Source organism: Acomys minous (genome assembly GCF_964271855.1).
Source record: "Acomys minous genome assembly, chromosome: 8".
Classification (NCBI taxonomy): Eukaryota; Metazoa; Chordata; class Mammalia; order Rodentia; family Muridae; genus Acomys; species Acomys minous.
Genome location: NC_140489.1, coordinates 76,254,925 through 76,280,635, shown reverse-complemented (window position 1 = coordinate 76,280,635; position 25,711 = coordinate 76,254,925). Strand labels below are relative to the sequence as shown.

At 37.7% G+C, this 25,711-nt stretch overlaps 1 protein-coding gene across 1 annotated transcript in view; it reads left to right on the top strand.

The window, feature by feature from the left end:
- CRPPA (CDP-L-ribitol pyrophosphorylase A) overlaps positions 1–18,963 on the top strand; it is a 298,335-nt gene extending 279,372 nt beyond the window's left edge. Inside the window, exon 10 of the mRNA XM_084791215.1 lies at positions 18,835–18,963. Coding sequence (XP_084647341.1) covers positions 18,835–18,948 — 114 coding nt within the window. The 3' untranslated portion in view covers positions 18,949–18,963. The remainder of the gene's footprint in view (positions 1–18,834) is intronic.
- The last annotated feature ends 6,748 nt before the right edge of the window (positions 18,964–25,711 follow it).

Here is a 25,711-nt window from a genome sequence, read left to right as displayed (position 1 = left end):
GTAGTGTGATGGTGTGACAATGTCTAGGAATGTAGGCTCTACCTCAAAAAGAAGGGATTCCATCTCAGGGCACACATACTGACCCATCTCCTTTCTCTCATCTCTAACCATAGGGATGAGAACATGACGCTGCTCCCTGAGTTATGGTTAAGACTAAATGAGTGAATTCCCCAAAGTAAATAGGACTTCCTGATGTGTGTTAGGCACTGTGTCTCTCTTATACAGTGTCTTTGTTTTCTAAGTAATCATTAGAAAGCTTTTTCAAAATCATCACAAAGAAATTATACAAATCAAATACCAAGTCATATTTGACACAAAAACTGGAACATTGATTTTCACAAAAGAATAACTACTTATACACATATATATAAATAATATATGTTTACACATATATGTAAATTTGTGTCTTTAAATGGACTTAAAAATGGACTTTAGTTGTCCAGACTTCAAAAGAGAGAGTTGAGAGAAATTAGTTTTAGGAATTGCTGTATTTCATTAACAGACATAGGACCATTACAATTCAAGTGTTCATGAGAAAAATTATGAGCAAGAATAACTTCACCGGGATGTAATTCCTCATTTTATTCCTCTGTGATATATTTTGACTTTACACTAAATTAGTGGAAACTGTAACAAGAAAGATTAAACAAAAGATCAACCTCACCCTCCTATAGAAATGCTGTTATGATTACTTGTGTATATTGGGGTTTGTTGTGGGCCAGGCCTGTACTGTAAATCTCTATATAAGCATGGCTTTACTTCCTTATATCTTTTGCCATACTGGTATTTCAGACTCTCACCTCCAACTCTTTAATGTTACTGAATTTCTCAGTGCTATAAAATTCTAGTTTTTTTTTTTTTTTTTTTTTTTTGGTGTGTGTGTGTGTGTGTGTATGTATATGTGTTCGTTCCTTAGAGATCTCATAGCATGGTGTGCAGGTCACCAGCTACTACTGCCTTCAGATGTGGTTCACTGAGAGTGCTAGCCAGAGTGGAGGTGAGCTGTCAGCGTCTCCAGTTACGAGGTCCGTCTGCACTCAGGCTCTGGTGGGGGCTTGATTAGGAAGACTGCGTTTTGCTTTGCAGACGTACACACTTGAGTCTTATTGAGATAATTTGCTCCAAAGAAACTCTGGCTACTGCTCAGGTGAAACAGCTTTCTTTCCATACGGTTTTACTTTACAGGAGGTGAGATCCAAGAACTGTGTTTTAATAGGAGAAGGAGGGTTTCTCCAAGGCGACGTGCTAGCATTTCTTTGTTTAGTCCACTTTCTTTCATTTCAAATTGATTGAGGGACATCAGATAGAATTCTTGTTTCCCCCCCTGCATGCTTCTTGTCAACTATCTTGCCTTTCACAGCCATACTACACTGGGACGTTTACAGCCTTTCATTGGAGCCTGCCAGCCCTAGGTGTTATGCACCATACCTCCAGGGATCATTACCATATGGTATTTTAGGAGAGGACACAGTTCATTTCAATGCAATTCAAATGAGCAGATTTCTTTTCTTTATTACACCACTGCATTTGGCGGCAATCCACCAGAGGCAGAGTCTAACTCTCAAAGGAATGCTCTGCCCACTCTGTCCATTTAACAGGACATTTGGCTCAAAAACCTAGTCGCTTGATCACACATGTGCAACAGATGTGTGAGCATGCGTAGCGAAAATAAAAAATAAAAAATCCCAGCAGTGTGCTGTGGGAAATGTAGCATGGAAAACAGGGACACAAAAGAAGTCTGGTACTTGAACTTTGATTTTTGTTGTTGGAAGGCAGTGTTTCTTATTAATCTTTTCCTCCTTGCCAAGGAGGGACAGGTAAGGGTCTCCATTATTATTTTGCAGTGATTATTCATGTAACACTGGCAAGGAAACTTTGTTCATTTTCACAGACCTTGTTTTATAAAGATATAATTTTAAATATTCAGACCAGACTTTCTTGGGACCCTGCCTCTCAGGAACTGAGTGTTGGCATACTTCCACAAAAAAAGAAAAAAAAAGAAAGAAAGAAAGAAAGAAAGAAAAAGAAAAAAGAAAAAAACCCCACCCATTTACAAGGGAGGATATCAGAAATATACATCCTTTCATCCATGCCCCACAGGCTTACACAGAGAGAGAGCACCAGCTGTTTTTCTCATGGAGAATAAGGGTTACTTGGGGAAATCTCTCTTCCTGTTTTTATATGGACAACTAAATTGTTGTATAGCCAGTTAATTTTGGTTAGGTCAACAGCACAAGGTTAATTATTAGAGCCTTCCTTTGTTGCCTTCATACAATTAATGCAACCAAAAAAAGTGAATGATATATCATGACTTCCTCTGGAAGTGTTGTTTATTTGGGAAGTTTTTGATGCTTTTAAAATTATGTATGAAAACATTTTATGCTTTTTGTCTTTTTTTCTTCGAGGAAATAGTGGAAGAAGGTTTTGAAAAGCTGAATGATGTGAACTTAACTAGACTCAGAAATGATTTTGTAGTATCCTAACATTTAGAAAACTGTGCCAATTTTTATTTTATAATGGAAACATTGTTAAAGTTAAAAATAATGTCTAAATGTATGAGATAACTTTGAAATGACACCTTAATCCCTTGATACTTTTCAATTTGTTCAGAATAACTGTGTACTTTAAAAATACTATATTATGATCCTACATTCTTTTTATAACTTAAGATTTGATTCCATTATCAAAATGCAAGTAGACCGATTTCCTTCAATGGTCTGTATTCAGCTTCTTGTTATTATATAACCTGAAAATAAAGCAGCCACATCTCTGTTGATGTTTCCACTTCTTTCCCTTGAGCTTGCTCAGCATCACATGTGAAAGAAGAAATCCATTCTACACATTTATAAGGACAGTTTTTCATTCATGTCCTTGTTACTCTTAATAAATGTTCCAAAGAAAAATCTTCTGCAACAGCCACTCATAAAGAAGCAGAAAATGGCAAAACCACAGAGAAGGAAACCTATGTGACAACAGTGGCTGTGTCTTCCTGGATACAGAAAACAAACAGAGCTTTGGAAGAGCTTGCCAACACATGCCTGCCAAATAAAATATTGTTTTATGAAGTCAGGAAAAAACTAATTTTAAAGGTTATTGTAGGTTATTTGTGGTCACTTCTGGTGTGCATGCAGAATGATGTCATCCCGAGCTCTTCTCTATTTATATTTCAGTCTTAGAGATCTTTTGTCTGTGACTCGATCTCAGCTACTAGACACATCTAAAATTCAATACTCATAAAAGCTACACTAAAAAAAAAAAAATGAAAGGAGACGGAAAAAAGTCCCAGCCAAGTCCAAGCAAGAAATCATTCAGGCAGATCCATCTTCCAAAATACCTGTGCTTGTAGATGTCTTCTTAGGCTCAGGCCATATTGGCTGGAGAACTTCTCAAATAACCAGAGGGGAGCTCTACTGGAAAATAATTGCCCTTTGAGCCGAGGAGGATGGGATCCCTGCCAGAGACAGCAAATCCAAGCAAGGGGAGCAAGGGATTCCTGGTGCAATGTCTCTCTCTCCTCCTGAGAGGACCCTACTGTGTCCCCCAGGGATTGTTCGGTCTGCTCAAGAGCTTATTAGCAGCAGACTCCCTTCATCCTTACACCATAGCCAATAGCTTGTTATGTGGGATTTTTTTTGGAGGGGGGGGCTGGGCAGTGTGGTTGGAAACCCCTTCTTCTCAAGTTAATCTTTAGTGGGTTAGGAATGTTTTAAAAAATCATTGTATGAACAAGGCTAGCAAGCTGGTAAGATGTTAGCAACTAGAAAGAGGGGAGATAAAGAAACTCATTGGCCAAAGAGACTAAAACAAACAGACAAACAAAACTAACAAATGAAAAACCCAAAACAGCAAAACATTTTGGTCATTAGAAATAGCATGTATAGAAATATATTGAAATAACATATGAAATTGCATGTTTACCATGAAAAGATAACACATTAAAGGCTATATCCTGATACCAACTTGACATAATTTGCGTGATCTTTATATTTATTCATTGTTATTAAAAACAAACTTTTTTTGAGCATTTTGGTCTATCTGACATTGCTGTAATAAGCATTTCATCCTTGCATTATTACCAATAACTTTTTCTTTGTGGAGATAATAAGCAGAAGAAAGAGTGAGTTGTGAATGCAGCAGAGAACACTATGCACTACAGGGAGGAGATGTCTGCAATTCTGGGGTACTGGGGTTAACTTTTAATTTGGTGATCTGGTGGCATCTCGCTAAGAGCATTTGAACAACAGAACGTTTTGGAAACAGTCAACCATATTGACATCTTCTGGAGACTATTGCAGTCAGTAAGCAAGGGTCCTGAGCCAAGACGGCATGTGGTGTTAGAAGGAACACCATGCAGGCAGTGGGAGTAGCAGGCTTGTGGACAAATTAGCATCATACTCCCACACGTGCAGACACACCTCTGCACTCCCCACATGCAGCAGCTTGACAATGCCTGAGAAATCTCAAGCAAATACTTCAGCTGTCAGTGAACACAAAAGCTTCTGCTCAGGATTAGGTAGACTTCTCAAAACCTTTTGCATGAGAATACAAAGTGATTCCTCTCTAATATTTTCTCTTTGGGAAACCTGGCCCCTGAAATTCTTTCCTCATCTCTCTGTGTAGCTTTGAAAGATACAAAGCCTGAGATCCCACGGTTGTGATAAAGTAAAAGCTGTAGAAATCACAGGTTGGAGAGAAGGTATAAGACTATGCAGTGGGTGGATATAAAACAGTATTGAGGAAAAAGAGGGGCCTGAGGAGATGGCAAAATCGCTAGCATGCCTGGGTGAGGGTCAGAGTTTGGATGCACAGATTTTAAGGAAAATGTCTGGTAGACGTGGCCAACTGCTGATAATGCTGGGCTCAGAAAGCAGAGACATGGGATCTGTAGAGCCAACTACTAAATAAGATTAGCGGTATCCATGAGATCTGGGATTGATTAAGAGTCCCTAGCTTAATGAATAAGACGGAAAAATACAGAATCCCACATTAGCCCAGGGAACCATGGGCCTCCACATGGACCAGCACGCATGTTTATGTGTACTCATCTGCATGTCATTACAAAAACATGCACACAAAAACACACACAAATGAAACATACAGAAATTCCAATGGCTCAATAATTTAGTACAAGGTGCTTATAAAATGTATCACACACACACACACAGACACACACACACACACACACACACACACACACACTCACAATTTTAGGAAAGATACAAGGAGGGCAAAACTGCAATATTGGTTTCAATGTGAATTGTTCTCCACAGGCTCATGCATTTGAGCACTTGCCACCCAGCTGGTGGCTGTTTGGCGGGGGGTGGGGGTGTAGGTTGTAGAGCCTTCGGGAGGTGGAGGAGCCTGGTTGGAGGAAATGAGTCACATGGGGGTAGGCCTTACCGGTTATATTCTTGGTGCTGTGCCCTCTGGATTCTCTGCTTCTTGACAACATCGTGCGTCTATTGCCCAGGCGCCCCCTGCATGCCTGCTACGTTTGCCACGCTGCTCTTGTTCGTATGCATCCTCTACCATGACAGGCTGTCTCCTGTTAAGCTGAGCTCCCAAGTAATTCTTTCCTGCTTTAAGTTGCTGCTTTCAAGTATTTTATCAGAAAGATAAGAACAACGACTAATTTAAACATCAACTATTATGGCTTCAGAAAGATGTGATTTGCGGTTCCCATGGTCCTGGGTTGCTACCCACTTGACTAAGCTCTTGATAAGAAAAAGAAGAGACAATTACAACTAGTTTTAGGAAGATAGGATTAGAATTCGCTGCTCTTGCCCTTTTGATGCCAGGATGAAGGGAATGTATTTTTACCTCTTGATAAGATGATACAGTCTATTTTGTATCTAAAGAGCTGTGTAGAAAAAAAATCCCCTAGAACTTTATATACATGTTGCTCCGATGCAAACAGGAAAAACAGAGTGTTTTATCTTCCAAGGGCTTATTTTTTTCTGTTTTGAAATCTAAGGAGACAAAGCAAGTATACCTCATGCAAGGTTAATAAGGGATGGGATGGGGTTCCTTCTCCAGAGATGTCAGATGTGTTAGCTGCCTGTTTCTGCATGGTTCACTGCAGTGAGCCTCAGACTGGACCTTGATGTTTCTCTTTGGCAGTGTTCAGATGTAGAGACAAACCGCGCACAGAGCTGAGCAACCATCTGTGCAGCCCAAAGGGATCTCTAAATTTTGCTTGGGCTCTGGCTATAAATCAGTTTGAATGATTCCAGGACTCAGGGTTGCTCTTTGTGTTCCCTCTCCGTGACTACACAGATGACGACTCAGCTCACTTAGACTGATGCTGTAAAGTATTTTACAAGGTTATTGAGAAAGCTTCCTTCAGCACAGGGCTTTACTTAGGTTCTTCACACGCAAAGGAAGACAGGTTCCTCCTGCGTTGTGATGTGGGATGGCGTACCATGGCAGAGGAGTGAAAATAATATCAAATAGAAAACTGAAACCTCTGACTGAGGAATTTTATTCTGCTGTCATGATACTTACCCATCTCTTCATTTGCTTAGATGAAGCAGTTCCTTCAAATGAAAAAAAAATTAGCTACTACAAGGGGTTATTACAAAATATAATAGCCCCCGACCCCTGACCTTTAAAGTCCTTCTACAAACACTCATATTCCAAAGAGGCAGTCACTTGTCGTTTTAAGTTTTGTTTTGGTACTTAAAAAAAAAAACTCCAAGACTAAAAATGGGCAAGCTTGGATGCAGGCAGAGTCGATGACCAAACTCTGCCAGGACAGAGTAAGCATGTCCTCAATAGTTCCTGTCTCACAAATATGTCTGTCAGATATATTGGGCCAGAATACTGAAGATGATGCTCCACCATTTTAGAGAATTTAGGGTGACTGTTCAGGCAGCAGCAAATTATCTCTGTCATTTGCTTCTCTTCTCATTTGGGAAGCTGATAACCAGCAATCCCTGTACATCAGTTTTATTCCTTCTCAAGTCTCTGATGGGGTTGAAGACTAGATAGTTTAGTTTTGCAATTAAACTTAGTTGTTTAGGGGTTAAGGTATTTTTAAGTCTAGATAGATGTTTTAAGCTGATAATGATGAGATATGATAGATATTGAGTTGCATTCAGATTTTAGACTCACCAAGAGAGGAAAGATGTTTTCTTTAAGGCTGCCAAATACAAATAGTCAAAACACTATGAATGTAACATATATATATATATATATATATATATATATATATATATATATATATATATATAATTCCTGATTGTTTTATGGTTCTTCTTGCTGTAGGTAGTTTATTGTATGTATGTGTAATACTATACATGCATAAGTAAAATATTTAATAAAAATACTCCAAACAGTGTCATAATAACAATGTGCTCTTTTCATAAACAACGTTAACTGTGATGTTTCCATCTGTTTGACTTTGCTATAACTTATGCTTCCTACCATGGGTAATTTGTTCCAATTATTCTTTTTAAAATTAGAAAATTATTGTTTAATTTTTCATCTTTCTATATTACATTACATATGAATTGCTTTATAATTTTATAAATCAATTAGATAGTTCTTTCCCATTTTCTTTATTCTAAAATCATCATTCTAACATTTTCAATAATAATAAATGATATTATTCATGGGGCTAAATTCTTTTTTCCTCCTCTTCCTGTCCTTTACCATCATTTGTATCCTTACTGTGTGTTTTCAAAGGCAGTAATATTTCAGTTCTTTGTTCGAACCATGATTTCTCCATGGGCTTGATCAATAGTATAATTTAAAAAATTAAATAATTATCCAATATGGTTATTATCAGTAACAATTATACAAGGCAGGAACTCTGCTGGCTGTATTCATGAAGGGTTAAGCCCATGCAGAATAAAGCTGAGTCACTTAATTCTAGCTGAGTCAGTTGTTAAAAACTTCCGTGGTGGTACTGATCTGCAATCCTGTCCAAAGATTATCTTTCCCTCAATCAATACAGCGAAAGCTCAATGTTTCACTTTTGTTTGCTCATTATTTTTCTGTATTTGCTTTTCATTTTCCCAATGACTCTGTGGACACTTTTCCACATCATGAAGCAGAAAGACACATTTAACCATGTTACCAAAGTTTTTACCTGCATATTCACTTTTTCTTTATAGATACATGTTTACATCTTTTAAATATACATCTAGGAATACAGAATTGAATTATTGTATTTATTTTCTACTATAACCCTCAAGATAATCATAAAGCATTAGGAGATCTTTGAATATTATAAATGAAGCATCATGCAGCTTGTGATCTTTTGAGACTAGATATTGCTGCTAATGCTATGTACCCAGCATTCATCCCATCTTAGGATGTGTGATTTTGGTAAGCTTGTTTTTATTTATAATATCATTTTATACTGCATGAGTACACATTCGGTGTGTACATTGGACAGTCCTAATATTCATAGTAAAATAAGTTGTGTAGTTAGTATTTATATGTGTGGTTGGTTATTGATACCTGTAAGAACAACCTTACAGCGCTTATGTCATAAGGTTTCCAGGCTATCAAATGTGTGGTTCCCCAATTCAAGTGATAGTGGGTGAGTATATATTAGTAGAATAAAGCATTATTTCTACAGTAATGTTCAAAGGACACTGTCTTTCACATAATCTCCACTTGCGATTTAATGACTTCTTTTCATTGTTTGAATGTGGTCAACATGGGATCACATTAAGAATTTGACTTGATAGATCTGGGTAGGGTTTCAAAGTTTACTGCATGTATTGTCCTTGGTTGGTGCCATAGTTTGAGCAGGACCCCTGGGACCAGATCCGACCGTCATAATGTTCTTCTTGTAGGTTTCTAGGACCCTCTGGATCCTTCCATTTCCCCGTTCTCCCATGCTTCTGTCACCTAGAGTCCCAATAGGATGTCCTCCCCTCTGTAGTGAAGACTTTCATGGGACATGCCCTTGGGCTAGTGTCCAGATTAAGTGAGTATATACCACTTGACTCTTTCTGCTTCTGGGTTAACTCAATCCATTTGTCCACAGATTTTGGGAATTCCTTGTTTTTAATAGCTGAGTAGTATTCCATAGTGAAGGATAGCAGGCACCAAGAAGAGACTTGATACCCTATGAGCATATACAGGAAGAGGAGGTCCCCCTCAGTCACAATCATAGGGGACAGGAGTAAGAGAGGAGGGATGGGAGAATGGGAGGATACAAGGGATGGGATAACAATTGAGATGTAATATGAATAAATTAATGAAATATATTTTAAAAATAAAATAAAAATAAAAATGTAAAAAAGAGTGAACTGATTGATCAATAAATCAATTAGATTTTTCTAATGGAAAAAAAAGAACTTGACTTGCTTTTGTCTCATTGTTTTTGTTAGTGATTTAAGAATATTGGGTTTGAGATTGCATAAATCAGTTACTACTAAGAGGACAAAGTGGTTCTGCCTTGCCTTTCATTGCATTGTATAGATAAAACACATTGTTGTGTATTAGGTAGTTAGTGAACACTTGGCCTGTCTCTAGGTTTTGTCTGGTGTAGATAAAGCCGATAAGAATTACTTATTTACAAATCTTTTAAAGGACAGGTGCTTCCATTTCTCTTGAGTAAATGGTGAGGAATGAACTTGCTGGATACAATAGATTTAACTCTGAGAGCTAGAACCAAACTCTTGTTTCTCAACCTTAAAATATTACCATGTTGCTAATTTTCTTTCTTTTGTTTGTTTGCCTGTTTGTTTATTTATTTATTTATTTATTTATTTGAGGCAGGGTTTCTTTGTGTAGCCCTGGCTGACCTGAAACCCCTTCTGAAGAGCAGGCTGGCCTCAAAGACCTGCCTCAGAGCTCTGCCTGCCGCTGCTTCCAAGTGCTAGGATTAAATGTGTGCACCACTAGTGTCCCGCTTTTATTATTTAAGACAATTTTAAATATAAATATACTCTGATCATATATTTTCCTCCTTCAAGTCCTTTCAGATTTTCTCCCCTTCCTTATCCATGCAACTTTAAGCCAATTTCAAGTTTGTAACAAAAATGACCCCCATCCAAAACAAAAACAAACAAACACAAAAAACAAAACAAGTTTAAAAAACCCAAATGAAGAAAACAAAACAACATCCAAAAAGAAAGAAACAAACACCAACTCACAACAACAACAACAACAAAACAACCTGTGGCATCCATTACCTGTTGGTCAGCAACCCATGAACATCAAGCTGGCCAGGAAGTGGTTGAGCTGCAGCCAGGGCTGCGAGCATGCCATGGAACTGCTCTATCGATTGCTGAGCTCTATCTCCAGCTGAAAAGACATTTTTAAACATTTTCTTGGCTACATATGCAAGATAGGATAGCTATTGAATCTTATTTGGAAATTTAGATCCAACAAGACAGGGAAGGCACTTACTTCAAACTGGATGAATGCAGATGGCCAAGTCACTATGAATGTAACATGTATAGAACTCATTATTCTCATGATTGTCACATGGTTCTCTCTGCTGGATATAGTTTGTTTTATACATGTGTAATAAAATAAAAGTATATAAAAAAAGAAATTAGAGAAAAAATTATTTTCTTTGAGCCTCAAGTTTGTCTTTTAATTTTGTTGAGTGAATAAATAGAATTCCTTAAGAATTTCTACATAGATGAGCATACAGCATACAAAAAACACATCTTTGCTCCCTTTTAATATGATTGCTTTTTTCTAAGAAGCATACCTTTTATCGGGGCAATGATTCTTTTATGGTGATTGGGGTTACATATTTCACATCTCAAATAGCATTTGAGATTGCTTGGTTGTTTTTTCCATTCATTTTTATAAAATACAAATTTACAAATAAAAATAACATTGCATGTTTTATTTGCAAGTTCTTAATAATAATGTTTATAAACCTTTAAAAAAGAATGTAAGCTTGCATATAACCCCTTCTGCAGGGTCTTTGCAATCATCCCTGTGCTCTGAAAGCCTTTTTTTCTCGCTGTGAACTACTGTTTTCAGCTTTGTGTGAGCCCCAGGAGCTGTTTGGCCTTAAGGTTTCCAGTTACTTTTATTTCTACTTCAGGTAGCTAAATTGCAGGTATGCACAGGTGTGTGTGTGTGTGTGTGTGTGTGTGTGTGTGTGTGTGTGTGTATGTGTCTGTGTGTGTCTGTGTGTTTGTGTGTGTTTCCTGTTTATTTAAAGACAGTGTTATATGGTTTCTTTGTGTATCCCTGGCTGACTTCATCTCATTCTTAGATTAGACTCACTACAAACCTAGAGATGAATCTGCTTCTGCATCCAAAGTACTGGGATTAAAGGTGTGCACCACCATGTGCTCATTTACACACAATTTAATATTGTAATAAGTTCTTCTCTCTTGAGCTACAACCCAGGCACTATCTCCTCCTCGACTCCCCCTCTCAAAAATTTCTGGCTATGACTTCTGTAAATTCCCATCTCTCTCAGAAACAACAGTGAGCCTTCTTTGCATGCTCCCTCTCAGGAACATTGACAGGATGTGGTTCCCAGCTTTCCTTGAAGTAACACCCCAAATAAGCAATTTATAAACAAAAGCTGCCACTTCCACCTTGCAGTAGCTCCAAGTTGGAGACTAAGTCTTCAACACAAAGACCCTGGAATGCATTTAATAAGCAAATAACAGCAAGCACTCCTGTCTGCCTTCCATAGATTTTCTTCACAGCTCTACACTGGATCTGAAAGATCTAGTCACATATTTTGCCAGCTTTGAGTTCAGTTTATATTGAATAGTAAAGCCAGTCCTAAATAAAAATAATACATTAGATCATTTTCCAATCTGTTTCAGTGTTTTTAGAATCTTGTGTTATTTCCTGATACACTCCATTATTTCTTTGAAATGTACTTAGTGAAATTCAGTGATTTATCAGTGCCATTGAGGACTTGAACCTATTGTTTGTTAATTTTGGTTCATCTTTCTTTCTTTTTCTTTTTTTTTCAGTTTCTCTTTGCTTTTATTTGACTGAACATTCTTTTTTTTTTTGAGATTTTTTTTCCCTTTTTTTTTTTATTAATTTATTCTTGTTACATCTCAATGGTTATCCCATCCTTGTATCCTCCCATTCTTCCCTCCCTCCCATTTTCCCCTTATTCCCCTCCCCTATAATATCTGAATTTCAACATTTAAAAAACAGAGTAAGAGTTCATACTTTCTGAGCTTAATTGGGATTTAATTAAGGCCTTGCTATAGTATTGTAGTCCTTCAAAAGGGCATCAAGTTGTTTCTGTGGCTGCAGATGCTTACCACCAATCTGCAAGCACTGAAAATGAACTAATGCCTTATCATCTTCCAATTTACTGGAAGGGTTATGTACTTTATTATTTATTTCCCTATTTTTTATTTTAACAGCACTGAGTTTCAAGACAATCAAACATTCAATTTTTTTCTTTTAAAAAAATTCTTCTTTCATACATTCCATGTTGGCTGCAGTTTCCCCTATCTCCATTCCTCCAACCCCTCCCCTCCATTACCTCTAACTACTCCCCCTTCCATTTCTGTTCAGAAAAATCCAGGCCTCCCAGGGATATCAACTCAACACAGAATAACAAGTTACAATAAGACTAGGCACAAACCCTCATATCAAGACTGGGCAATGCAACCCAGTAGGAAGAACAGGGTCTCAAGAACAGGCAAAAGAGTCAGAGACAACCCCCACTTCTACCTCTTAGGAGACTCACAAAGAACACCAAGCTACACAACCATAACATATGCAGAAGACCTATTGCAGACCCATACAGGGTCTGTGATTTTCACTTCAGTCTCTATGAGCCCCTATGAGCCATACTTAATTAATTCTGTGGGCCATGCTCTCCTGGTGTTCGAATCCATCCGGCACCTACTATCTCTTCTGTGGAGTTCACTGAGCTCTGCCTAATATTTGGCTGTGGATCTCTTCATCTGCTCCCATCAGTTGCTGGATAAAGGTAGGCCCCAATCTATGAGAATAGCAGAATATCAGTAGAAATTATATACACATATATGTGTGTGTGTGTGTGTGTGTGTGTGTGTGTGTGTGTGTGTGTGTGTGTATGCCAGTCACGTATGGTTCTATCCTAGGTTTCTGTATCATCTAGCCTATGTTTCCTGGCTCCCCAGGCAGTGTCAGGCATGGATTGGGTCTATTAGTATGGGCCTCAAGTTGGACCACTCAATGGTTGGCCACTCCTACAGGTTGTGAGGCACCATTATCTCAGTACTTCTTGAAGGCAGGACAGACTGTAGGTCTAAGGTTTTGTGGCTGGGTTAACGTCCCAGTTCCACCACTGGAAGCCTTGCCTGGTTATAGAAGATGGCCCATTCAGGTTCGTATGCCCCATTACTAGGAGTCTTTTCTAAGGTCACCCTCATAGATTCCAGAGAATTTTCACTGCACTAGGTTTCAAGAGCATCCCCAAATGCCCCACCCCCACTCCAGTTCTAGTCATCTCTCCCAGTACTCTCCCCTTCCACCCACCACACCCTTCCTGATCCCTCCTGTCCCCATGCCCACCCACACTTAGTCTACTTGCATAAATCTATTTTATTTCCCATTCCCAGGGAGATCCGTGCTTCCCACCTCAATTACTCCTTGTTCCTTAGCCTCTCTGGGTCTGTGGATTGTAGCATGACTATCCTTTACTTAAGAGCTAATATCCACTTATAAGTGAGTACAGAGTACAAAGGTTTACTTTTTTTTTCAAGAGTAGTAATTTGTGTGAAAGGTTGGGCTAGGGAAGGATAAAATGAAGATGGGAGCCAGAAGATGACAGTAACCAGAGTGAACATCTATACTAATTAAGTATATGTTGTTACCGTGTTCTCTCTGGATCATACAGAAAAAATTATCTGTGGGACTTTCCATACTGGTTTGGTTTTAGAATTTATCTCATAGTCCTTGTGACCTGAAATGCATTGAAAATTGGCTGATAAGAAGGCTCAGTAGGAAAAATTGTTTACTTGCTGCCAATCCTGATAACCTGAGTTCAATGTCCAGAATCCACTGGAGGAAGGAGGGAACCAAATCGTTCAAGTTGCCTCCTGATTGCCACAGATGTCCCATACATGTGTACACTAGAACAGAATAAATAAATAAAAGTAAAAAAAAAACCCAACCAACAACCAACCATCCAAACAAAAACAAAACCAACCCTGGTGTTGTGTTCTCTATGGTCTCACCTATTTACTTGGTCCATAGTTGTGGGTACCTTTGGGGAGGTCTTGAAACTTCTAGAAAGTAGAGTACTGCTCGAGGAATTATGTCACTTTGGACATCTCTGAAACTTTATAGCACCCACTCATTTCTAATTTGTTTTCTTTGCTTCCTGTTTGCCATTAAGGATTTGATTGATCTCCTAACTTCCTGATCTGGCTGCTTGCTGACATTCTCTCCTCACCATGATGGACTCTACCATGAGCCAAACTCAACTCCTTATGCTATAAATTGTCTTGGGTCATGGAAATCAACAACAGAAAGTAACAGATTCATCAGGAATACTGAATTTAGTAAATACCTTCTAGGTGAAATCAACATTATTGTTTCATCTATTTATTTTGCCTTTTCCCTAAATAATCTTTACCTTTTAATATAGTACCATGACAAGTGCAATCAATGTAATATGTATTGCTTACAATGTTCTTATTTATTTGCAGGAGAGTTTATGTAGATATGTAGGGCAATTGCACTCTCAGAAAAGGATTACCCTCATTATATTTATTTTTTAAATCACATTCTTCAGTATAATACAAGTTCTGTTCTATGTATTTCACTATTATGATTTTATTATTTATTTTAACTGTTATTTTAAGTGTTTTCCATCAGAAAAGAAAGGAAATGCATGTGCTCAAATATCTTTTTAAATTACTTTTTATTTATTGTTTAAATTTTTCATACAATATATTTTTATCATATTCATTTTTCATTTCCAATTCCTCTAAAATCCATCCCATGTTTCTATAACCCAACTTCTCTATCACTCTTAAACAAACAAACACAAACAAACAAAAAAAACCCAAAAATATTCTCTATGGCATCCAATTTTCAGTCACAGATTTCTCCTGGTACTCATATTTCTTAAAATATAGGCCCTTTCCACATATGTTACAGTTGTAAAGCTTGGTTTTCATTCTAGCAGCAGGAGCCAAGGATATCAATTATAATACAAGGTTTACTTCCAATACTCTGAAAGTGTTACTGCAGGCTGTTTAGGATAAAATGGTTTTACAAGTTGTTAGTTGATCAAATCATGGTCATATCAATTACTAGTCTATTTTTATCACAAGAATATATATCTTAGGCACAACAGATAGACATGATTGTACAGAAAGATAAGGTAAAATAGTTAAACAAAGTCTTAAAAAACCTCAGAGACGTACAGAATATGGCACTTAAAAATGTTTTTATATTTTTAAAGATTCACTGACAATGAGACAGGTTAAATCCTGGCAACACCCAGCCTACCTCAGAGAGGATGATGAGCATCAAAGAACCTCCTTATGGAGGTGGCTTCAAATGTGGCAAACACGCCACTGGGCAAAATGTTCTCATTTCTGCCATAGACAGATTTCTGCCTTAAAAAGGACATGCTTGGATGAAGGCTGAGCTGACGTCCAAACTCTGCCAAGACAGGGTAAGCAAGTCCTCAATAGTTCCTGCCTCACAAATATGTCTTACAATCTTTCATCGTCTCTTCAGCATAGTTCCTTGCATCCCAAGAAAAGAGGTATGATGAAGACATTTCATTTAGTACAGAGTGTGCCAAGGTCTCTCCCTCTCTGAGCATTGTTCTATTTTGTGTCCCTGTATTAGTTCCCATCTACTTGAAGAAGGAGCTTCTCTGATGATGGCTAAGCAAGACACTCCTCTATGGTAATAACAGAATGTAATCTGGAGTAATTTTATTTCTAGGTTCCTTTCAGTAGAACAGTAATATTTGGTTTCCCCCTGGGTCTAAGACGTACATAGGCTCAGGTTTTTGACCACTAGAGCAGTGCCAGGCATGGGATCCATCCTGTTGAGTGGTTCTTAAATTCAGTCAGATGGTGTTTGGTTACTTACACAATGCTTGTGCCACTATTACAACAGTTTACCATGCAGGCAGGTCAGCATTTTAGACCGAATGCTTTGTAGCTATGTTGGTGGTTGTCTTTGTCCTCTGCTAGCCTGTAGAATACCTTCTAGTACCATGAGTACTAGTCAGCATGGGTGAAGGCTCTAGCTAGACATCACTTTGACTTCTCCATGTTCAATGAAATATGTAGATGTTATCTTCAGCAATAGGGATTCTCGAGTTTATGGAGAGTATCTAATAACCTTGGGAACTCAATTAGATGTAACCCATTCCTGACAATAGAAGTTTCATTTGTTGACAAAACATGTCTATTTGGGTCACTCTTTGATGACTCCATTTAGATATCATTCATATATTTATATATTTTAAAGCTCCTACAGTAGTAAATTTCATATGACTCTTCAAATGGCCCTCAGTGCTAGCTGTCCCCCTTTGTACTTCCTTCTTTACTCTTTCCCCTGTCTTCTTTATCTCCCCCATTTAATTCCCCTGCTCTAATCTGTTCATATCTCTCCATAACTATATGGTCCATCTTCTCTTCCTTAGATCCTCCCCTTGCCCTAGTGCTTTACTCTATACCTAACCTCTGTGGTTATAGGATTCATATCATGCCTATCAAAGGCTTAAAACTAATATCCTGATAGAAAAGAATGTATGCCATATTTGTCTTTTGGTGTCTGTGTTCCCTCATTCATAATGGTGCATTCACATTTCTAATATTTTTCTTTTATAAGTTCCAAAATATTGTGAATACATGCTATATGTCATATACCATGCAGAAATATTTGGATAAAATAGATTATACAATTCAATAATTAGAATATTTCCTTTGAATTACATGTAAGGAAGACAAATGCCTTCCTAATATTGAATATTATATATTTTCAATATTATTTGATGCTAGATATATAAGTGTAATTTTAAAAAATGCACTATGTCAAGTATATCAGAATATAATTTGGGCTTAGTTTTACCGATAATTTAAAGCCACTGCTTTGACAGAGATTTCTGGTCCCCAACCAGAACTCATATATTAACATTTCGTGAAGAATGGGAAACTTGGATCACAGTTATAGTATACCAAATAGTAAAATAAATATACACTAGATAAGAATATTTCTCTGTGGTTTGGCCCACAGAGATGCATTCCCTGGCCAGTGGACAACTACTCTCTTGAGATCTGTGAACTTTTTCTTTTTTTCACTATCTGTTCTAGGATGTTTGGCAGCGTTGCTTGCCTTGTCAGGGAAAAGGCAAGAAAGTAGATAGTACTTTGTATGGACTGATAAAAGACTAAGCATGGCAATCATTTCTCCTGATTCTGTGCATTACAGGACTGTACTCAGCAGCTCCACAGGGAAGTGATCCATGTCAGTTTCCTGCATGCCACTTAGCTAAATTCATGTCAGTGAAGAAGTTCCACAAAGTTCTGTCAGATGACAGAGAAGAAATATGCCCTCGGCACAGCTCTCCTTTGCTCACTTAGTACCACAATAGCTCTGGAATGTCTCCAGGCTAAATTTCCATAGACTTTTCTCTTACAGGGGAAATTGGAGGATGTTGCAAATTATGAAAAAACCATGAAAATTCATCTGGCTAATCTTTGAATATGTTATCACCTGTCCCAGTTGCTGTTTATCTTTATAATTAAAATAAAATTCCAAGGGAAAGCTTTCCTAAGCCAGCAGATAACAGTTTAGACCTGCAAACAGAAATGAGTGCTCTGTTATCTCTACAGCATGGTTGCTGTTCTCTAAATTGTCAAGTAAAATCCAAGATGCTTTGTGGCTGAATTGAATGACTATGTACAACAGAAGACCATTGCCTGGTAGTACTTGATGAACATGGAATTTTGGCAAGGGTTCGTACCTTGGGTCTTATATAGATATATGTGTACTTAGGTATAGAAGTGACACCTCTAGTACCAGCTCTTGGGGATTAAAGGCAAGAGAGATGCTCACAAGCTTCTCATTCCAGTCTCTAGACTGTGAAACTCTGTTTTACCAACCAACTAGCCAAAAAGACAAACATGACATCCTGCTTTGGGGAGTGATGGAACTTAATTTATAATTTGTTTTGTTTCTTGAATCTTTTTTTTAACTATTCATGATAAGCCATCCCACTCGTGGCTTCTTGATGAATGCTAGTGAGTAATTTGAAAATGTGATACTTACTGTATTATCACATTAAACCACAGAGCAACTTACAGTTTAACATAATTTCCTCTCTATTTTTGTGTATACTTACATTAGCTGCTTAATTCCTACTATGACAATGGAATGTGCTTAGTTTTATGGCCTTACTAAGAACAATTTGAAGTGTAGACCAGGGAAGGTAGAATCCCATTGTGATTCTTTTATCCTAGCTACATTTTTGTTTCCCTTTCAATTTTTACTCTAGACTTATTCAAAATAATGCTTAGAAAGTATTTGCTTCATACTTTGGAATATAATATCCGAAGCACAGTGTTGTAAACTCACCATACTGCACCCAATACATGTGTATAGAGAAGTTCACACTTAAGAAACAGCATTTCTACAGGACAGAGCCCATCTTTTTAAGTAACAAGTCTTTTCTTTATTTTAAGTAACAAGTCTTATAATGGCATCATACTTGCTTTTACCCTTAAGTGTTTTATTGAGAAAAAGCTTCAGTTGAATTATGTCCAATATACAGTGAATTGTCTTTAACTTTGGATATGGCCATGGGAGTAATTGGCTTTAAATGTTTTCTTTCTCTGTATTTGCTACATTGTAGCATTTTCCATGTTTAACTAAGCTTTAATTTTTCTTTTGTATATTTTCCAGCACACCATGGGCATTATGAAGGAATGGGCTATGATTACTTGGATTATCTTGTATTTCTGTAATATTTACCATAGTCCACTTCTGTATCTTGGCATAAGGTATCTCAATAAATAATTTTTAAATTATAATAGAATGAGTGAAGTCATTTTGATGTGAAAGTTAAGCATGTTTGCTCTGCTGTATGAACTTATAATACAAAAAGCCACAGAGGAAAAGATGATCATGCTTTTTGTCAGTTGCAGCTACTTACCCCCTTACTTACAAAGTCATTTTTGCTTTTTTAGAAAATGAGGGTGGCTTTTCAACAACATCATTATCATCATCGTCACCACCACCACCATCATCATTTTTATCATTTGGTTGTGTTAGTGTGATTCTCATGGCTACACAGGAACTCAAATTAAGTAAGAACGGAACATAAAAATGTGAGAACAAAACAGATCAAAAGGAAGGAACAGAAGTGGGTTTTTGTCACTGATTTTCACCCTTTGCTAACTATATAGATCATTTCCCAAGACCTTGGGACAAGACGCATTTCTTTAGAAATAGCTAACAAGACAGGGAACTATGCTTGCAAGCCAAGTGTCATATACATTTGAAAGCAAAGCCGTCTGATTGAAGCAGACATTGTTATGATATTCTACACATAGCTTCAGAAAATACCCCAATGTGATCACCTAATTCATGCAAAGGACACCCCTGGAAACATATGTCAGTAGGACAGCTTTTACAGATATAGACTGTGTCAGCTTTGCAAAGAATGGCTTGCAGATTATAGTTTTGGTAAGTGATCTAATTGTCAAGAGTAGCATAATGCAATTTTCTTATTTCAAAGGGATACTTTTCTGTACTCTGCTGCCTTCTCAGATTTTCTCCAAAAATAATAATTAAATTTGGAAAAATGCCTGGCTGCAAGAGAATTCTATCTCCCCTGCATCACTTCAATCATATTTCTAGCTAATGGGTGAAGGAACCCATTTCGTAATAGATTCTACACCAAAAAGTAAAAAGGATGTGAAAGGGGAAAGAGCAGAGTCTAGCCTTTGCTCTACCACTGCATGTACATGTGGCTGAGTCACACATAGCTGGCCAGAGCCACACGTTCTTCCCCTGTGTTAGGGCTATTCCTGATCCATCCTTTCGCATGAGAAGCAAGATAAGAAGCAGGGGGTCTCTTCACACCCCAGTACATCACCCACATTTGAGATTAGTCATGTGTACCCTGTCAAAAGACTCAAGAACGATGTTACTGAGAGCTATAACTTGAAAGAGTAATAGGCACAGCAGATGGAAAACCAGAAGGGTGATTGAAGGAGAAAAGAAAACCTTTTTCAATAGCAGCAGAACCAGAAGTCCTAGATTGAAAATGTGCAGTTCAAGGAGGAGAAAGCTGAGCGCACTAGAAGCATTTACGACATTTATTTCCCTTGGCCTAGAATTACAGCATATTTCTTAAATAAACCTATTGTTGCTCCAGGGCTGCCAGCGAATGATGTACAAGTCTGAGGCCTACCCTGAAATGTTTTGTTGGCTAAATTTCTTGGAATGATAATCAATTAAAATATTTTTCTTGCGCTTTTGACTGGCAACTTTTCTGAACTAGAGTAGGGTTACAAGGAAAACATAGTTTTCTGTTGCTTGCCCATTATCAGCACAGCAACTTCTTCCCATCTGGAAGATGATCATCAAGAAAAAAATTCCAGGTAATGAAAATGATTGCATTAAAATTTTTTAGGTAAATTGATGCTATTGGGAAGGGGAAAGAGCAGAGGAAAGGATATGCATATATACGCATACTATGTTCTGCGGTGTGTGTGTGTGTGTGTGTGTGTGTGTGTGTGTGTGTGTGTGTGTGCGTGCTTCTCCTTTTCTGGAGTCAGTATCTTATTATCATACAGGCTGAACTTGGACTCATGATATTGATCCTAAATCAACTTCCTGAAAGCTAGGATGACAGATCTTTTAGGTATAGGCTTTTAATAAATTCTTTCTACATTATAAATTTAACTATCTGATGTTAAAGATTATATAGCTAAATTTCAAGTAACATTTTCTCAAGTTCGAATGATGCAGACTAAGAGCCCCCTTTTACTCTCTATTCAATTTCCTCTTGCTTTGGATGGAGAGGGGAAGCAGGAAACATTCCAAGTGCAGAGTTCTTTTCACTTACTGTCTTCTGTGTAAGACTATGAAATATGGATGCCGGACCATTTTTGTGTTTACATTTTTATGGGAACGTGCATATGTATGTGTGTGTTTAGTTAGTATGTATATTTGCATGTGTGTTTGCAGGTCCTTCAGATGCCAGCTGATACACCGGTGTCATTCCTCACAGGCCATCAGACAATAGGCAGGTGCCATTCCTCACAGGCTGTCATGCATTTTTAGTTTTCAGTTTTACATTTCAGACAGGTTCCCTTGCTGACCCAAAAGTTACCACGTACCCGAGCCTGGCCAGGCAGCCAGCCTCTCAGTCTCTGCTTCCTCACTGCCAAGATTGCAAGTGTGAGCAGTCACACCCAGATCTTTACCTAGATTTTGGGTTCTAGGATCTAATTCAAGTCTTTCTGCTTTCAGTGCATGTAATTTACACATCAGGACCATAGTTACCCTTGAATTTGAAGATGTACATATGAACTGAGTCATATGTTTTGTTAACTACCTTGCACCATTAGATTTTACTTTCTCTGAATATGAGCATTTTTGTGGAAAATGGTTTTTTTTTGTCTTATCTCCAAAACACATTGATTACAACAATATCCTAGATACTAAGGAGACAGGTTTCCAGAAGACATCCACTTAACAATAATTTCTAATCTGAGTACCACATAGAATGAATTGAAATTAAACGCTGTGCCTTAACTACAAACCCGGTTGGGTTTTTTTATATGCAAGTGTGAATGAGGAAGTGGATCTTTTGATTTGATCTGTTTTCTGTATGTTTTGTACCTGTTTTACTTTTTCTCAGCTCCTGCCCTTATTTTGTTGTAGTGCCAAGAAAATTCGTTACCCAGAGGGTTTAAATGTATTCACTCAAAAGATAAATCCAAGTGCTAAACCTTACTCCCTTTAAATGTGGCCCATGTTTCAATTTGAGTCTGCAGATGTAGCCAGGTTGTGAGGAGATAGTAATGGCGGGTAATGACTGGCTGTGTTCTTAGAGAAAGAGGAATATTTGCATCTAGAGAAACAAATGGAGACAACTGTTGGCAACACTGACACAGAGATTGGAGTGACACATCCCTGGGGATGGTAACAGTTGTCAGAAAGCAGGAGAAGCAGACTCTTTGTTACAGCCTCTAAAACGTTTCCTGGCATTTGTATGTTTTCCCTTACTGCTAAAGAAACAAATGTCTGTGTTAAGTTCCTCAGCTTGTGCTAATTTGTTAGGTCAACCTTAAGAAATCAATGTCTACAACATATAATATCTATATAAAATACTTCAAAAGATGAGCACGAAGTTCCCATTCTCTTCCTTGATGAGGACAAACATCTCCTTTATATCACATTTATGCTTTAACTGCTCTTACATCAGTTATTACCTATAACTTGTTATGCTTTGCCACTATGTATTTTCTAATCTATAAATACTGGAGCTTTTGGATTTGGAAAAATACGGAGAGTAAGCTCCCTTTGAAAGTAACAGGTTTGTATTATTATTTTATTTTGTGATTTTTTTCAATTTAAGGCCATGGTTTTATGAAGAATATGCACATCATTAAATGCGACAGACTTTGCTCTAGTCCTGACAGTCAGCATGAGAGAGAGGGGAAGGGGAAAAACCATATTAACTGTAAAAAGGAAAATAAGCAAACATATTGGTTTCTAGGAAAATAATACTGCATTATTGGAACCATTTCTAGTTACTCATATAATTGCAGAAAATATAGAGAGTGGAAAAAGAAATACATGAATTTATCAGGAAAGAAAAAAAATAAATCAAGTTATTAGGATGAAAGAATTGTAGAAAAGGCACACAGTAAGAATAAAAGAACATGAGAAAGAGACGTTTTTTAAAAAAAAACTACCACTCTTATTTTATGACATTTTAATGTCTTTCATCTCTGATTATCATACCAGTGGATGGCTACTGGAGGATCGGTTCCTCGAGACATCTGTACTAACTTGATTATTTATTACTAAAAACATTTACTAATCTCACTGCCAGGTGTCTGTGCGAATGCCATCTCATCCAAGAATACCCTGCCCACCCATACCTGCGAACCACAGCTGTCAGCCTTTGCCAGCCCTACAGCTTGACACACCTCTGCCCTGTTCTACCTGCCTAATCTTCACTGTTCACTAGAACTATTTGTGATTTGCTTTTCTCTCTATTCTCTGTCTTTCCATATAACGTAAGTACCTTGACTCATGGACATATGAGTTGAAAGCAATATCTGCCACACTCTAGGTACTTAATATTATTATTTTTTAAGACTATGTGTTATAGCATTTTTAAGACAAAAATTGTCCACCTTGCATCTAAATCCATTTTGGCCATTGTATATTGAGCTAGGCGCCCTGAGGCTTGGATAGCCTCACTTTATTACTTGACATGGGATTGCATATGTTTAATGAGGACCTATTACTGCTTGGCCTGCTATTTGCCTCCTGAAATTTCTCTATAATGTAGTTTAGCAAGATGCTAACAAATCCCAATGAAACACATCTGGTGTACTGTTGTCTCCAACTCCTGGTCTCTTCAAACTTTTAAAACTGTCATAGATTACTAGAAACACAACTGTGTTTGAAATTAGTTCAGTAAAACAGTAGTTACAGATGCTCCATTAGGGGTTTGAAAACAAAGTCGTCAGCCAAAGAAAATGGCTTGTAAATGTCTAGCCGTCACTCCAGCAATGCAGAAGTAAGCCTTCTGGCAACGAGGGAAGAGGAGCTCTTGCTTGCTGACACACTGACAAAGTTGGAGAACTTTATTTGTCGCCTGCTAGTCATCAGTATGGAGCACTGCAACGCAGCACTAGGTGTGGAAGGTGATGAAAGACAATAGACTGTTGTACAGTAACTGTATGGAGCTGGAGGATCTCCAGGGAATGGAGCAGCCAGGTACAACCTTGCCATTTCCTCTCTCTGTTTTTTTTTTTTTTTTAAGAATCTCTTTCCTGTAACCTATACGGTATAGAGACAATGTGTTCCAGTTTAATGGATGCCTCAGTCTGGCATAAGCAGTTCCACATGGTGGTTGACAAATGACTTTTGGGCTAAACTTTCTTCCAATTTAAGGAACAGATCTATCAGGATTTTCTCTTTTCTCACAAAAATATCACTTGTGCCTTAGTGTATGTATCTTAGATGAAATTTTAAACAGTTTTCAACTCATAAAACCTACTTTTTGGTTTCTGGGGAGGGTATGGCATCACAAATAGATGTTCCTTATCTACTCTGTCAGTGAGGTTGATGGAAGGTCAATGAACAAGAAGCATCCTGTTTTTTTTTTCAAAGTCATGTCTGTGCTGTAGGTCATGTTATATGATGACTTGTCATGTCTCTGTGCTGCTATCACTTTACATCTGTACATAAGAAAAATTTATTTTAAATACCTATCAATTTGGAGTTGCACAGGGGATTTTATAGAAAGTCTGGGAAATGGTAGAGGTAACGTGTATTTAAAAGGTCAACATTTTTAAGTGAGAGAAATGTTCAATGCATTCATTCATCATATTCTTCTTAGGGTCATATAAAACAGAGTTATGAAACTAAGTACAGGTACAGCTTCCATGCCAGCTCCATAGGGCTTTAAGAGGAATGCAGGGCTGGCTCCCAGCCTTCTGCTATTGATCCATGGGCTTTACTGATGCAATCCTTTCTGTTACAAAAGCTTCCGATTTTGTTCCCCAAATGTATAAGATGACATAACCTGAATGGCAAGACAAATAATGAACATCTTTCATATCTGTAATATGTTTCATATAAAAATTTCAATGTACTATATAATTACCTATTTCATGTTTTTGAAATATAAGACATTGAGTATAATGATCACAACTTACTATTAATTATAGGAAGACAGCAGAGAGGAAAGAAAGCTAATTGTATCCTCCTCTGCTGCAGAAGCTGGATTGGAATGAAGATCTTTGTGACATTTCTGGAGATTTCACAGGCTGTGAGCCTCGGATGTGGGCAGCTGATCTGCACATAATCACTGCAGCCAACTGGTGGGATGAAATGCTGCCTCCTAGCCCGTTCTCTGTGTGAACAGGCTTTAGTCTGGATTCTTAATATTGGGGAAGACATCTCACATTCTTGGGAAGTTGAATCCAAACCAAAAACTCTACTGGATCTCCTATTCAATCTCTGGGTGGTCCTGGGTGAGCCAGTTTCCCCCCGAAGGGGCCCTGGGAAATTTGATATGGCTACATTGAGTTTAAAGGTTACTCTTGGGTGGTCTATAGCAGTTAATATAGTTTGCTTCTAAAGTCATTGTATGAGATTCAGAGAAGTGCAGGAATCTAGGTCTGGATAAGATCCAGTCTGTTGAGAGTACAGATTACGTCTAAGTTTCTTAAATGTCAAGCTGGAAGGACTAAGCTAGTTCTGGGAGACCCAAGTAGTTCATACCAAAGATATCAACTCTATTCTGCCAACCTTGGGAAGCATCTTCCTCTCAGACTTAACTTAACCCATGTTGTCAAATTGAGACCTAACTGGACCATGTCAAGCCAACCGTCAGAATTTTCAAAAAAAAAAAATCGTTAAGAAGACAAAGAAATTTGCTGTCATATATTTGAGATTTATAAATTCTTTATAGAGCTGATCATTAATTATATACAAATTAATAAAAAAAGCTAAGATATGATCAGGAAAAGATCTCCTAACTACTACAGAAAGTATTCTAGGGCAGAGGAAAGGGCGAACTCTT